Source organism: Giraffa tippelskirchi, chromosome 2 (assembly GCF_054371585.1).
Source record: "Giraffa tippelskirchi isolate mGirTip1 chromosome 2, T2T-mGirTip1v1.2.pri, whole genome shotgun sequence".
In the NCBI taxonomy this organism is placed as follows: Eukaryota; Metazoa; Chordata; class Mammalia; order Artiodactyla; family Giraffidae; genus Giraffa; species Giraffa tippelskirchi.
In genome coordinates this window covers 166,719,926-166,732,198 of record NC_137276.1, presented here as the reverse complement: position 1 = coordinate 166,732,198, position 12,273 = coordinate 166,719,926, and the positions used below count along the sequence as shown (strand labels likewise).

The window sequence follows — 12,273 nt, the reverse complement described above, 5'->3', positions numbered from 1 at the left end:
CTACATCCTATTACCATGGTTCTTCTGTCCTCTAATAAAATGCTTTAAAAAGAAAATATACTTAAGGAAAGTCGCCTGAAGGAGGCAGGGTTTAAATGAACCCTGATGCTGGGTAAGGCGGTATGGGAGAAGGAATGGTATTCTCGATAAAGGCATGACCTGAGGTAAATGGATATGGACAGGAACACTGCAGGAAACAGGATGGGGGATGAGGGTGGGGACAACAGCCTCTAAGAAACATGGGACCAAATGCCTATGAACTTGACTGGCAAGAGATCTGGAGTCAGACCCTATCACCTTCTCAAGGAAACCAAACATTTATTGAGCACCCGTCACATGGCAGCCACTGTGCCACTCCTGGGGCACAAAGATGAATAAGAAACAACCACGGAGTTCAAGGACCCAGATGACACATGTCAAGGGATGACATCATACAATGAGAAGAATACAAGATTTGGACCCCAAAGCACTGCCTCCTTCACTTACTGACATAAACTTGGCAACATCTGTAATTACTCTGAGCCCCTGGGTTCTTCTTCTATAAAAATGGGGATATGAGGGCATTATGCTAAGTGAAATAAGTCAGATAAAGATAAATGCTACATGATATCACGTATATGTAGAGTATAAAAAAATACAACAAATTAGTGAAATCAAAAAAAGAAGCAGACTCGCAGATATAAGAGAATAAATTGGTAGTGGTGACCAACTGGGAGGGTGGGGAAGGGCACTCTAGGGGTGGAGAGTAAGTGGTACAACTATTGGGTGTAAGATAGGCTACCAGGATGTACTATACAACACGGGGAATATAGCCAATATCTTGAAATAACTATAAGCACGCTGCTAAGCTGCTGCTAAGTCGCTTCAGTCGTGTCTGACTCTGTGCGACCCCATAGACGGCAGCCCACCAGGCTCTGCCATCCCTGGGATTCTCCAGGCAAGAACACTGGAGTGGGTTGCCAGTTCCTTCTCCAATGCATGACAGTGAAAAGTGAAAGTGAAGTTGCTCAGTTGTGTCCGACTCTTAGCGACCCCATGGACTGCAGCCCACCAGGCTCCTCCGTCCATGGGATTTTCCAGGCAAGAGTACTGGAGTGAGGTGCCATTGCCTTCTCCAACTATAAGCATAGTATAACATTTAAAAATTGTATAAATTTTTAAAAAATTTTTAAATGGGGACAAAGCTATTTTGCCATGAGGACAAAAGGACTAAGATCACATGCCTGACACCAATAAGGCAATGACAAATGCTAGTTCTCTTCCTGTAGCACTCTGCCCCATTCCCAATCAATAGGAAAGATAAAATGCCTTCCTTGTTTACCCTTTCTCACAAAGGTGATAGCAGAACAAAGTATCCATGTTGCATCTGTGTGGGTGAGCAGGGCTGGGCAAGCGATGCTAGGAGGAGGAAGGGAGGAAAGGGCTCAGGGTTGGAGAGCCAGGAGTTGAACGGAAGGGCCCTGTGGGCAGCGCTGAGGGACCTCATCGCAGGCTCCAGGATATTAAGCAGGGAGGTGACAGTCAGACCTGTAAGTCTGTAAGGACGAATTGGGAGGACCGAAGTCAGGAAGCAAGAAATCAGTTTCCAAACCACGGCAAACCTCATCTTAATCGCCTCTAAATTCCTATAGTACAAACTATTTAATTGTATTATTTCAAGCATTTAATTATACTGTCATATCCTACTGTTTTATATGCACATGTTTTTCTTAAGAACCTGTGGTTAAAACTTACTAATACTTCTGAGCACAGGGAATTCCCTGAAGGTCCAGTGGTTGAGACTGGGCGCTTTTACTGCCTTGGCCTGGGTTTAATTGCTGATTGGGGAACTAAAATTCTGCAAGCTGAGCCCCGCCCCTCCTCCCCCCAAAACAGATTTTTGAGGACAGAAAGCAGACTAGATGGTTCCTTCAAATTTCTCTAAGTGGTTGAGCGCTTCTGAGTTAGAAGTGAACTGGGAAGAAGTTACTGGGGGAAGGATACCACTGTTGGTTAAAGTGGAAACTGAGGAATTATTCATGTTTTCATGGACCAAGTCTTCTCTGGTCCCTTCCTCCACCCTCCATGATGAGGCCGGGTCAGCCCTTTATTGTGAAGCCCCTTCAGTGAACACTGAGCCCCTCAGTCTGGACTGAAACCTCATTTGGGCTGTACTTCAAGAGGCACTCAAATATCAGCTCATTTGATTCACACCACAGCCAGGGCCTATCAACATGTTTGCTTTGTCTGATAAGAATGAATTCCAGGGCGAAAGAGGAGAAAGCTCCAGTAATTCCAGCATTTTCTCCAACCATCTCACTCCTTTCATACTTGACTCTGTGTGGGGGAAGCAGTCTGCTGGTACTTGGGCTGCCCTCATGGGCAACAGAACAGGAGGCATTTCAGTGAGTCCCTGGCATGTGCGGGCACCCAGTTACCTGTCCATGGAGGCCCCCGGCACCCTGGGCCCAGTAACACTCAGTAGGCAGTGACACACCACACCCTACTTGCATCTGCAATGTCAGGTCCTCCTATGCCCATGGGTGGACAACAGATCCCCACATCTGAGTTTCATCTACCTTTTTAGTCTCCTAAGCAAACTGCTGTCCTTGACCATCACACCACTCAGTTCCAGGAAAGTCTTCTCATGGGGAGAGGCCCATGATGGCGTTAGAAGTTGGCTCAGGGCCCTTTGGTAGAGAATTTCAGAGTTCTGGCTGCTCAGAACATGGGTGTTGGTGTGGTTCCACTGGGTACATCCCTTGGGCACACAAGATGCCCTGCTCTTATGTGAGGGTGTGGCCAGATGATGAAAAAGGTTTCTAGAATGTGGGTTCAGGTTGTCTAAATGTGGTACTGATGAGCTATGGATCCAAAGTTGAATGGGTTCTGGGAAAATACAATCTTCTTAAGCTGGCAGAGCCAAAAAAGAAAGAGGAGGGGGTAGGTAGCTTTGGCCTAAGCCGTAGACCCTGATCAAATAGTAGTTTTCTATAATGACATTAAATCATCACTTAACACCATATGGTTGACTTCCTCTTAAGAAGCCTTAGACCCTGTTGGTTCAAGCCAGATGGCCACAGCCAGGGAGGAGCAAATCCCTCTGGGATGCTTTATCTGCAGGGCACATTCAACTCAAGCACTCCCCTCACTGTTGGTAGATTTGGTAAGGGTTTGAAAGGGTTTTTTGTTCTTCTCTGTGCTGTATCTTCTCCCCTATTTATTCCCATCATTTAAAGAGACAGTATCTCCACATGCATCTCGTTAGGTGTTTATCAGTTAGGAACACTTTCTGTAAAATTTCCTGTGTGAATGACCACGGTCAAAGATCCTATCTGGGAAACTCTCTAAGCCTTAGGACTTTTGTGTCTTAGGTGCTGGTCTTTATGCTCCCTCCACTGCTGTGTCATCCACTCCCACGTACATTGCCCATGCCCACACTGACCAACCCTTTCTATTCTGGCTTGTTCCCTCATAGTTTCAATATGACTGCCTGAGCTCCAGGCATCAAATCAGCAGTTAAGATAGGAAGCAAGGGTGAGCTGTAATATGAGAGAACCAGTGATTTGTTTTAATCAGAAAAGTGAGAGTTTTCCCAAAAATATGTGAGCAGACTTCAGCCAAATGTGTCACTGAGCCACTCTTAGCTGCAAAGGCAAACTGTGCAATGGCCTCTAGAACAGAAAAGGAAAGGGCAAAGGGGGCTGGTTGTGGGCTACATGTTGGCCCAAAGTATCTGCCACAAAGTGGAAAAAGCCTAAAGGATATGAGGAGGTGACCCCATTTGGCGCTCGATCTTTTAAAACAGAAAATTCCTGTTCTAAGCTCGTGTCACTCAGACTCTACCTTTCCCTTCTCTGAGGCTGCCAGATCAGGTGCATCCACTGCGCAACTGCATTTTGGTATCCAAACAACCACTTCCTCATTCTGGAGTCATTTGACATGGCTCTACCTCGGGGCAAGGCATTCCTTTGTGTCCTTTGCTACAGTGATACTACACACTCACGACGTGCTAGTTTATAAGGCACTTTCTATGAAAGACCTTCCCTCTGTGTTTTTCTCTGGAAGTTCTCAGATGGAGCCCAGACACTCCACCTAACATCTCTCTGGAATCTTCTTCTGTCTGTGTCCACTATGCACCAGCATGCTGTCATGGTGTTGTTCTGGGTTAATTCCAGGGAGTTGATGAGTGGTAACAGAGCTCCACAGGCTGACTTCTAAGAAACACATTCACTTTGACCTACAGCCCACATGTAATACACAAAGTCAACTATTTCCTCAATATAAGCAAAATAAAATGTTCACCTAGAGAATGCTCTGCTTTAAGAATACTGCAATCAGCATCATGAATTGTGAAATGCCATTGAATTGTTTAAGATAGTTAAATTTACATATTTGAATGTTACCTCATTAAAAAAAATACTGTTACTACTACACTTTTTGACTTTATGAACTGCTTTTACCATTTTCTTCCTCAATTTGTTTTCTTTTCACATCCCTGCAGGCCAGAATGGAGAAGGCAATGGCACCCCACTCCAGTACTCTTGCCTGGAAAATCCCATGGACGGAGGAGCCTGGTAGGCTATAGCCCATGGGATCACTCAGAGTCGAACACGACTGAGCGACTTCACTTTAACTTTTCCCTTTCATGCACTGGAGAAGGAACTGGCAACCCACTCCAGTATTCTTGCCTGGAGAATCCTAGGGACGGCGGAGCCTGGTGGACTGCTGTCTATAGGGTTGCACAGAGTCGGACACGACTGAAGCGACTTAGCAGCAGCAGCAGCAGCAGCAGCAGCAGCAGGCCAGAAAATACAGAAACAACTAGTTGTTTCTTCTCAGATAAGGTAACCAAGGTCCAGAGAAGGTCTGACCTGCCAACCTGAGGATAAGTGAGCAACAGAGAATTCCAGTGTGTGGACTCCTGGGTCAGTGTTCATTCTACAAAGGTTCCAACTCAAATAGCCCAAAGGCTCAGCTCCTTCATGACCTCTACAGTCAGCAAACGAAACAACGCCTCTCTATCTATAGAAGCTAAGTCATCTCTTACTCTCCACAGGTTGTATTAATTTGAGGGAGGAGTTCATCTCTGACAAGCAATAGCGCAGGAGGGTGGGTATGGATCAATTTTGCTAAGCCATTTTTTTTTCAAAAGTCCACTTTTAGTTTTTTAAGTGTAAATCCAGTGTTCTATAACATATTCAAAGAGTCGTGCAACCATGTTGTTCAGTTGCTCAGTCGTGTCCGACTCTTAGTGACTCCATGGCCTATACAGTCCATGGAATTCCCCAGGCCAGAATACTGGAGTATGTAGCCTTTCCCTTCTCCAGGGGATCTTCCCAATCCAGGGATCAAACACAGGTCTCCCTCATTACAGGTGGATTTTTTACCAGCTGAGCCACAAGGGAAGCCCACTATCTCCCAGAGTTTGCTCAAACTCATGTCCATTGAGTTGATAATGCCATCCAAACATATGCAACCATATGCAACTATGTGCAACCATGACCACTACCTAATTTCAGATCATTTTCATCATCCCCCAAAGAAACTCTAAACCCTTCAGCAGTCACTCCCCACTCCTCCTCCCTAGCCATTAGCAACCACTCATCTACTTTCTGTTGCCATATGTTTGTCTGTTCTGGACATTTCAGATACATGGAATCATTCAATATATGGTCTTCTGTGTCTGGCTTCTTTCATTTAGCATGCTCATTTTCAGTGTTCATTATGTTGTATCATATATTAAAACTTTACTTATGTTTCTAAATCCCCAGAGACTCTTCCTGTTGCTTCTTTCCTGCCAGTTTTGGGCATGGGAGGATGGGGGACCACAATCAGAGCAACAGAAAAGAGCACTTATCCTGATAGAGCCCAGAGAGAAGAGCAGACCCCTCAGCAGCATCACCGACATGCCCCTTCTCTAAGAAAAAGATACAATATGACAAGGAACGTCAGATCTACCAGCAAACAGTTAACTAGACAAGCCTGTATAGAGCATATAACATAGCCCCTGAATACTCTAAAGATGACCACATAGCCAAACCTGCCACTTAAACAAAGGCAAGGCCCAGCAACATCCAGGAAGAGTGATGCTCTTGACCCCTTCCATCCACAGACAACTTGTAGACTCAAAGTGCAACCTGTGAGTTCCTCATCACCTCAACTGCCTTTTGCTCAGATCAAAGCCTTCAAGCTTCTAAAGCATTTCTTGGGGAAGACTGCCTGTGTTTAATCTAGGACAAACATTACTTGCAAACCTCCTGACTTCCATGTGCATCTCTAAGTCAAGCTGATGATCTGACTTCCTGGTGGTTTGAGCCAGCAGCTTGCTAACGGTCTGTCCAGCTGGGCATAACCTCAATGTTCTTACTGTTAGTCTTCCCATCTTCTTCTCCTTTCTAGTACAAGGTGGACAAGGAAATATCATTGTCTGTTTGCAGAGGAAGAAATGGATGCCTGTAAGGGCAAGAGACCAATACTTATTAGCAAAATGTGACAGAACTGAAATGAGGAGTACTATCTCCTACCCCATTGCTTTGGATATACCAGATGGATACACAAGAGGTTGTACACCAAACACTCCTTCCAGGTAGGAAGTGAGAGATAAATGAGAGTTCATTCTCCACTGTCCAGATTTGAGGGCACATCTTTAAACTGGTGGTTCAGATGGAAAAGAATTCACTGCAATGCAGGAGACCCAGGTTCGATCCTTGGGTGGGGAAGATCCCCTGGAAAAAGGAATAGACACCCACTCCAGTATTCTTGGCTGGAAAATTCCATGGACAGAGGAGCCTGGCTGGCTACAGTCCATGGGGTTGCAAAGATTCGGACACAACTGAGCGACTAACACACACATTTAAACCCAAGTTGTACACTTCCTGCCATCACCCTGCCCTTCTCCTATAATCAGGTACACGAACCCAGAACATGACTTGCATAAATAGCAAAACATCTCAGTGTCCCTCCCCAACCCCCAATTCTTCAACACAGCCCAAAGTCAACTATAAACAAAGAAATAGGGCCAATGGACTTGTATTCACTTTATATGAGGGTCCAAAGGAAAACAGGCTTTCTGCCAGGTCAGCCTGCTGAGAAGACTGGAACAGAAGCAACTGCTTAGCCCATGCCCACTCCCCCAACCACCCACTTCCCCACCCCTCTAGCCACCCAACCTCCACCGCCCCCCTCCCCGCCAGAGCTGCTCACTCAGCCTCACTGCTTACCCTCCCTTCAAACTTGGCGGTGGCTCCTTCCTTGATGCAGAGGTTCCGAGGGGGCAAAGTGAAAGCAGGGGCATCAGTCAGGGGCATGGAGCTGACTCTCGAGTGATCCACAGTGAGGGAGGTTCTGGAAACGTGTGTCTGCGCGGCCAGCTTCACATCCCCCATGGTCTGCAAACAGGAAGGAAGATCCAGTCAGACAAAGCACAGCCTGTCCTCCCTGTAGGCGGCCGGTGTACCCAGGGTGCTGGTTGGGTTTTACAGGGAGACTCACTAGGTCAGGGTCCACCTGGAGCTCCTCTCTGGGAACCAGAGGCTCTGTATCCTCAACTCGTGAAGCTGTAGGAGTGAGGCCCAGCCCACCCCAGACAGCAGCTCCCAGGGCTATGTCCTGGGCTCCCTCAAATCCCATGGAGAACTTTCAGGAAAGGGACAGCTGGGGCAGGAACAGAAAAACCAGATGGTTCTCAGTGTTCTTACAATGGGTATCTAAATTCAGTGCCTAATAGTATTCAACCTTCAGAATCAGTATCTGCATTAGGCGCTCTTGGTAGGAAGTAAAAGCTTCTTTTGCCTGATCTATTAGGGCTCTTAGGCTAAAGAAAAATGGGATCCATACTCCCAGGAAGGAGAGAGTTTGAGGTTAATACGGCAAGGAATCTGGGTGAGGTGAGGTGAGAGCGTGGGGCTGAAAGCAGGGAAGGAAGCAAGGCTGGGGAGGACATCCCATTTCTGCGGACTGGACTGTGAAAAAGCCTCAAAGGCCACAGGACATCAGAGAAGGGAGCATTTTAAGGTTATCCAGGCTCACTCCTCCACTTATAAGTGAAGCCCAGAGGAGGTAAGTCACTCGCCCCAAGAGACAAAGCAAAATGATGGCATCACTGACAAGAAAACCTAGTCCAGGCCTTGTTGTCTATGGGGGCTGGCAGGTCGGTTGGAACAAAGGGACTTCCTTTGGGTTAGTTCTAGAAATGGAATCATTAACAGGTGTGAACCAGTTTTTGGTTGCAAATGTCAGAAATGGACTCTGGCTCTCATAAAAGAAGGGATATGTTGGAAAGATGGGGAGTGGGAAAGCTGTCGAAGTCCACAGGAAAGGCTGGAGAAGCAGGCTGGGAAAACAGGCAGCAGTGGAGAGAAATCAGGTCGACAGAACCCAGCCAAGGTTACTGAATACCTGTTTCCACCCCCTGGAATGTGTCCCAAGTATCCCTGTTTCAGATTCCAAACCAGGTAGGCACCTCACCAGGCTGGGATGGTTCCACTCTGGGGACCCACACTGGGGACCGTGTCTTACTCAGCATGGAATCCACAGTACCTGACCTATCAGAGGCCTGCAATTTAACAAATATCTGCTAAACTAAAGAGTATTTCTAGTTTTTATTTCTTTGTTCACTTTCTTGGGATCTTCAGTCACAAGCTTAAGTCCCATGCCAAATGGGATAAGCTGACAGAGATGAACAGTAGTGTCTGGGCATATAATTAGTTTGTTTAAATTTAATAACATCTAACAAAAATAAAAGAGAGATGCATTTTGAAGTACAAGTTAAAATAACAAAAACCTAGGTTTGTTTGTAACAGGGCACATCCCCTGCTTGATAAACCCAGCTTTCTCTTTCACTGATGAGGTATCAGCTTTGCAAACAAAATTCTTTCAAAATGATAAGACTCACAGGTTCACTGCTGTAAGTAACAAGAAAAAACAAATTTATGTAGCATTTACTATATACCAGGAACTATTCTAAGCACTTTATAAACAATAGTTCATTTGTCCTTACAACACTAGGAGACAGATACTTTCATCATTCCCATTTTATAGATTAGAAATGGAGGCTCAGTGAGATTAAGAAATTTGCTTAGGGCCAAGTGGCACTAGTTGTAAAGAATCTGCCTGCCAGTGCAAGAGACGCAGGAGATGTGCTTTCAATCCCTGGGTTGAGAAGATCCCCTGGAGCAGGAAATGGCAACCCACTCCAGTATGCTTGCCTGGAGAATCCCATGGACAGAGAAGCCTAGAGGGCTATATAGTCCATGGGGTCACAAAGAGTTGGACACAACTGAAGCAACTTAGCATGCACCCATGGCATTTAGCAGGGGGCAGAATTGGCATTTGATCCCAGGTGTGTGGCACTTACTCTTAACCACTGGGCCCTCTTGCCTCCTGTAAGCAGTCAGAGTTGGCTGGTGAGAAGGGTGTTTAAGGTTGAGGTAATAAGGGAGAAAGCTGAGGTCTCTTACCATATATAGACCTCATACATGTAGACCTGAGACTTTCTGTGTGTCACAGCATACCATCGACAACATTAAAAGGGGAATGATGATCTGGGATACAATGTTTTCAAAGAGAATAAAGGACTGGGCCGTCCCTGGTAGTCCAGGGGTTAAGAATCTGCCTTGCAATTCAGGGGAGATGGGTTCCATCCCTGATTGGGGAACTAAGATCCCACATACTGCAGAGCAACTGAGCCAATGCACCACAGCTACCAAGTCCATGTGTCACAGCTACTGAAGACAATGTGCTCTGGAGTTCCTGTGCTGCAACTACTGAGCCCACTCGCCACAACTAGAGAGTCTGTGGTACCACACAAAAGACCCTGAATGATGCAACCAAGATCCCACATGCTGCCACTAAGACCCAACACAGTCAGATAAACAAGTGACAAAGCACCCCAGGATTTAAAAACAAACAAACAAACAAACAAAAAGAATGAAGGACTAGGACACTTTATATACAAGAAAACAGCTGACATAACAAGCAAGCTATCACTTGGACTGTTCACAGAAGATAAATGACCGCAACACAAATGGACACTGTCTGGCCTCAACCAGAACCCACGAGTGCAAAGTAAGAAGTCATTGTTTTTAAAAACTAACCAAACTGACATTTAAAAAGAAAGATAACAAATACTAGTGAGACTATGGATACTACTCATATCCTTTGGAGGAGTATAAAGGGATGCCATCTTTCTAGAAAGCAATTTGGAAAAAACATTCTGAAAAAAACAGTCCATCTCTTTCCCCAATAATCCTACATTCAGAAATGTGTTTTTGAGAATGAATCAGAAATAGAGTTCCAAATTTACATAAAAGAATGTTTATCACATTATTTATAGGAAAATACACAGAAAAATAATCTAGTTAAACAGAAATAGAAAGAAAAAAACAGTTAAATATCCAACAGTGAGAATTGGTTAACTATATCAGGCATTTATATGAGTACATATTTACAAGGAAAATAATAATAGGAATTGATTGACATAGAAATTTTAAACCAAAATGTTTCATAATGGAAAATTTCAAATGGGAAAATAGAAAGAATGATAAAAAGTGAGTACCTTGAATACCTATTGCTGGATTCAACAATTAATATTTTGCCATATTTATACCATTGTGTTTGTGTATGTGTTTGCAGAACCATTTCCAAGTAATCATGATATAATTTTAAAGGCAAAAATCAAGATATAGTCATTCACTCATTTAAAATATATTTATTAAACATCTTCTGTGTAACAAGGGATACAGCAGTGCACAATTACATGTGTGTATGATGAGTGGGATAACATGGGGGTAGAGAAGGATTGGGGTTCTTACATCCTGCAGGGCCTGCCAGGACCATACCCTAGAGGGGTCACTTCTCCATCTACCCTCCTCCACTGCCTCTGAAGTGAGGGGATAGACACACTCTGTGGTGCCAGCACCAATGGTGATCAGGTCAAGTAAGGGCAGGTATCACAAGGATCATACCCAGCCACAAATCCAGGGCACTGATACTTTTCAGTTGTGGCCTGAGCAAGGTACTTCAACTCTCCTGGCCTCAGTTTCCCTTTCTGTAAAATGGGAATGATAATAACTTTACAAGGTTGAGGGGAGGATTTGAATGAGAGTGTATATAAAACACTCAGGGCATCATAGAGGCACTTAGTAAATGCTAGCTATCAACATCATCATCCAGCTCCCAAAGGGAAAGCAAGTCTCCCACCCTGTAGGACAAACCCTTTCCACCAAGGAAGGCAAGATCAGGTCAGCCTGATTATCCTCAGAGCAAGGGTATCTGTATGTGGTTATTGTATAGCAGCAGTGGGAAGCAGATGGCAGACCATGAGAAGGTGGGTAGGAGGGACAGCCCCCGCATACTGTTCTATCTGTCCCAGCAGTGAAGAGGCAGGGTGCGTGCACCAGACATCGTGCTGGGCCCTAATCTCGCTCAATCCCTGGTCCTACAAGGCAGTTCTGATTATTCTCCTTTCACAAACGAGGACACCACGGCTCAGAAAGTCAACTCCATGTAATCCAAGGTCACAGAGCTAAGAAGTGGAAACCAAACTGAATTCTGATCACAGCCATAACTTGTGGGCTTCCTGGAGGGCCCCAGACTCAGAGGAGGCATTTCCTGCTTTCCCCAGTAATGGGAGATGCGATAGGCAGAGGCTTGGGAACTGCACAAAGGAAAGGGGAGGAGGAGAATAACACTCCCTTCTGCTCTCAGTTCTGGCTTTGGAAGACACAAGACTCTTCCTCTCTGCTTTCAGGGGAGCGGGAAACTAAGAGTAGTGACATCAGGCTCAGAATCCTCTCTATTAATCCTCTTGATTCTGACCTTCTGAGGTCTCTTGAAGGTCTTGGATGCTATCAGCAAAAGGAACATGCTCAGCCTCAAACACAGAAGACAGAAGTCATCCATCCCTGGCCAGGTGGGAAAGTCTGGCTTCAGGTTAGAATAAGCAAGTCAGTGCAGCAAGGGCACTGTGAGGGGTGAGGGTGGGTGAGCAGGCTGGTTATTAACTAAAACCCACTCCCAAGCTGGTCAGGTATACCAAGCAGCTCTGCTCAGCCTATCGCTCCACCCACTACCATCAGCCACATAAACAGATCCTGTCCACACTGCCAGTGAATGATTACTGATATATTTGGAATGCTCGATCAGAATAATAATAATAATAATAGTAACAATAATAATACAAAACATCCTTGTTCCCTTCTAATCCCTCATCCAGCCTAGGGACCACATTCCAATCAAGAGCACCAGTGGGGCTGGGTGGTTTCTGCAATAATTTCTCTACCGGCAGAGCAG

The 12,273-nt window shown here is 45.3% G+C and overlaps 1 protein-coding gene across 6 annotated transcripts in view; it reads right to left on the bottom strand.

Annotated features, from left to right (window-relative positions):
- MYLK (myosin light chain kinase) overlaps positions 1-12,273 on the bottom strand; it is a 233,919-nt gene that overhangs the window by 183,543 nt on the left and 38,103 nt on the right. For all 6 annotated transcript variants that reach the window (XM_081571724.1, XM_081571723.1, XM_081571725.1 and 3 more), the window contains exon 2: positions 7,203-7,370. In XM_081571724.1, the coding sequence (XP_081427850.1) occupies positions 7,203-7,367 (165 nt within the window). In that variant the 5' untranslated portion in view covers positions 7,368-7,370. The remainder of the gene's footprint in view (positions 1-7,202; positions 7,371-12,273) is intronic.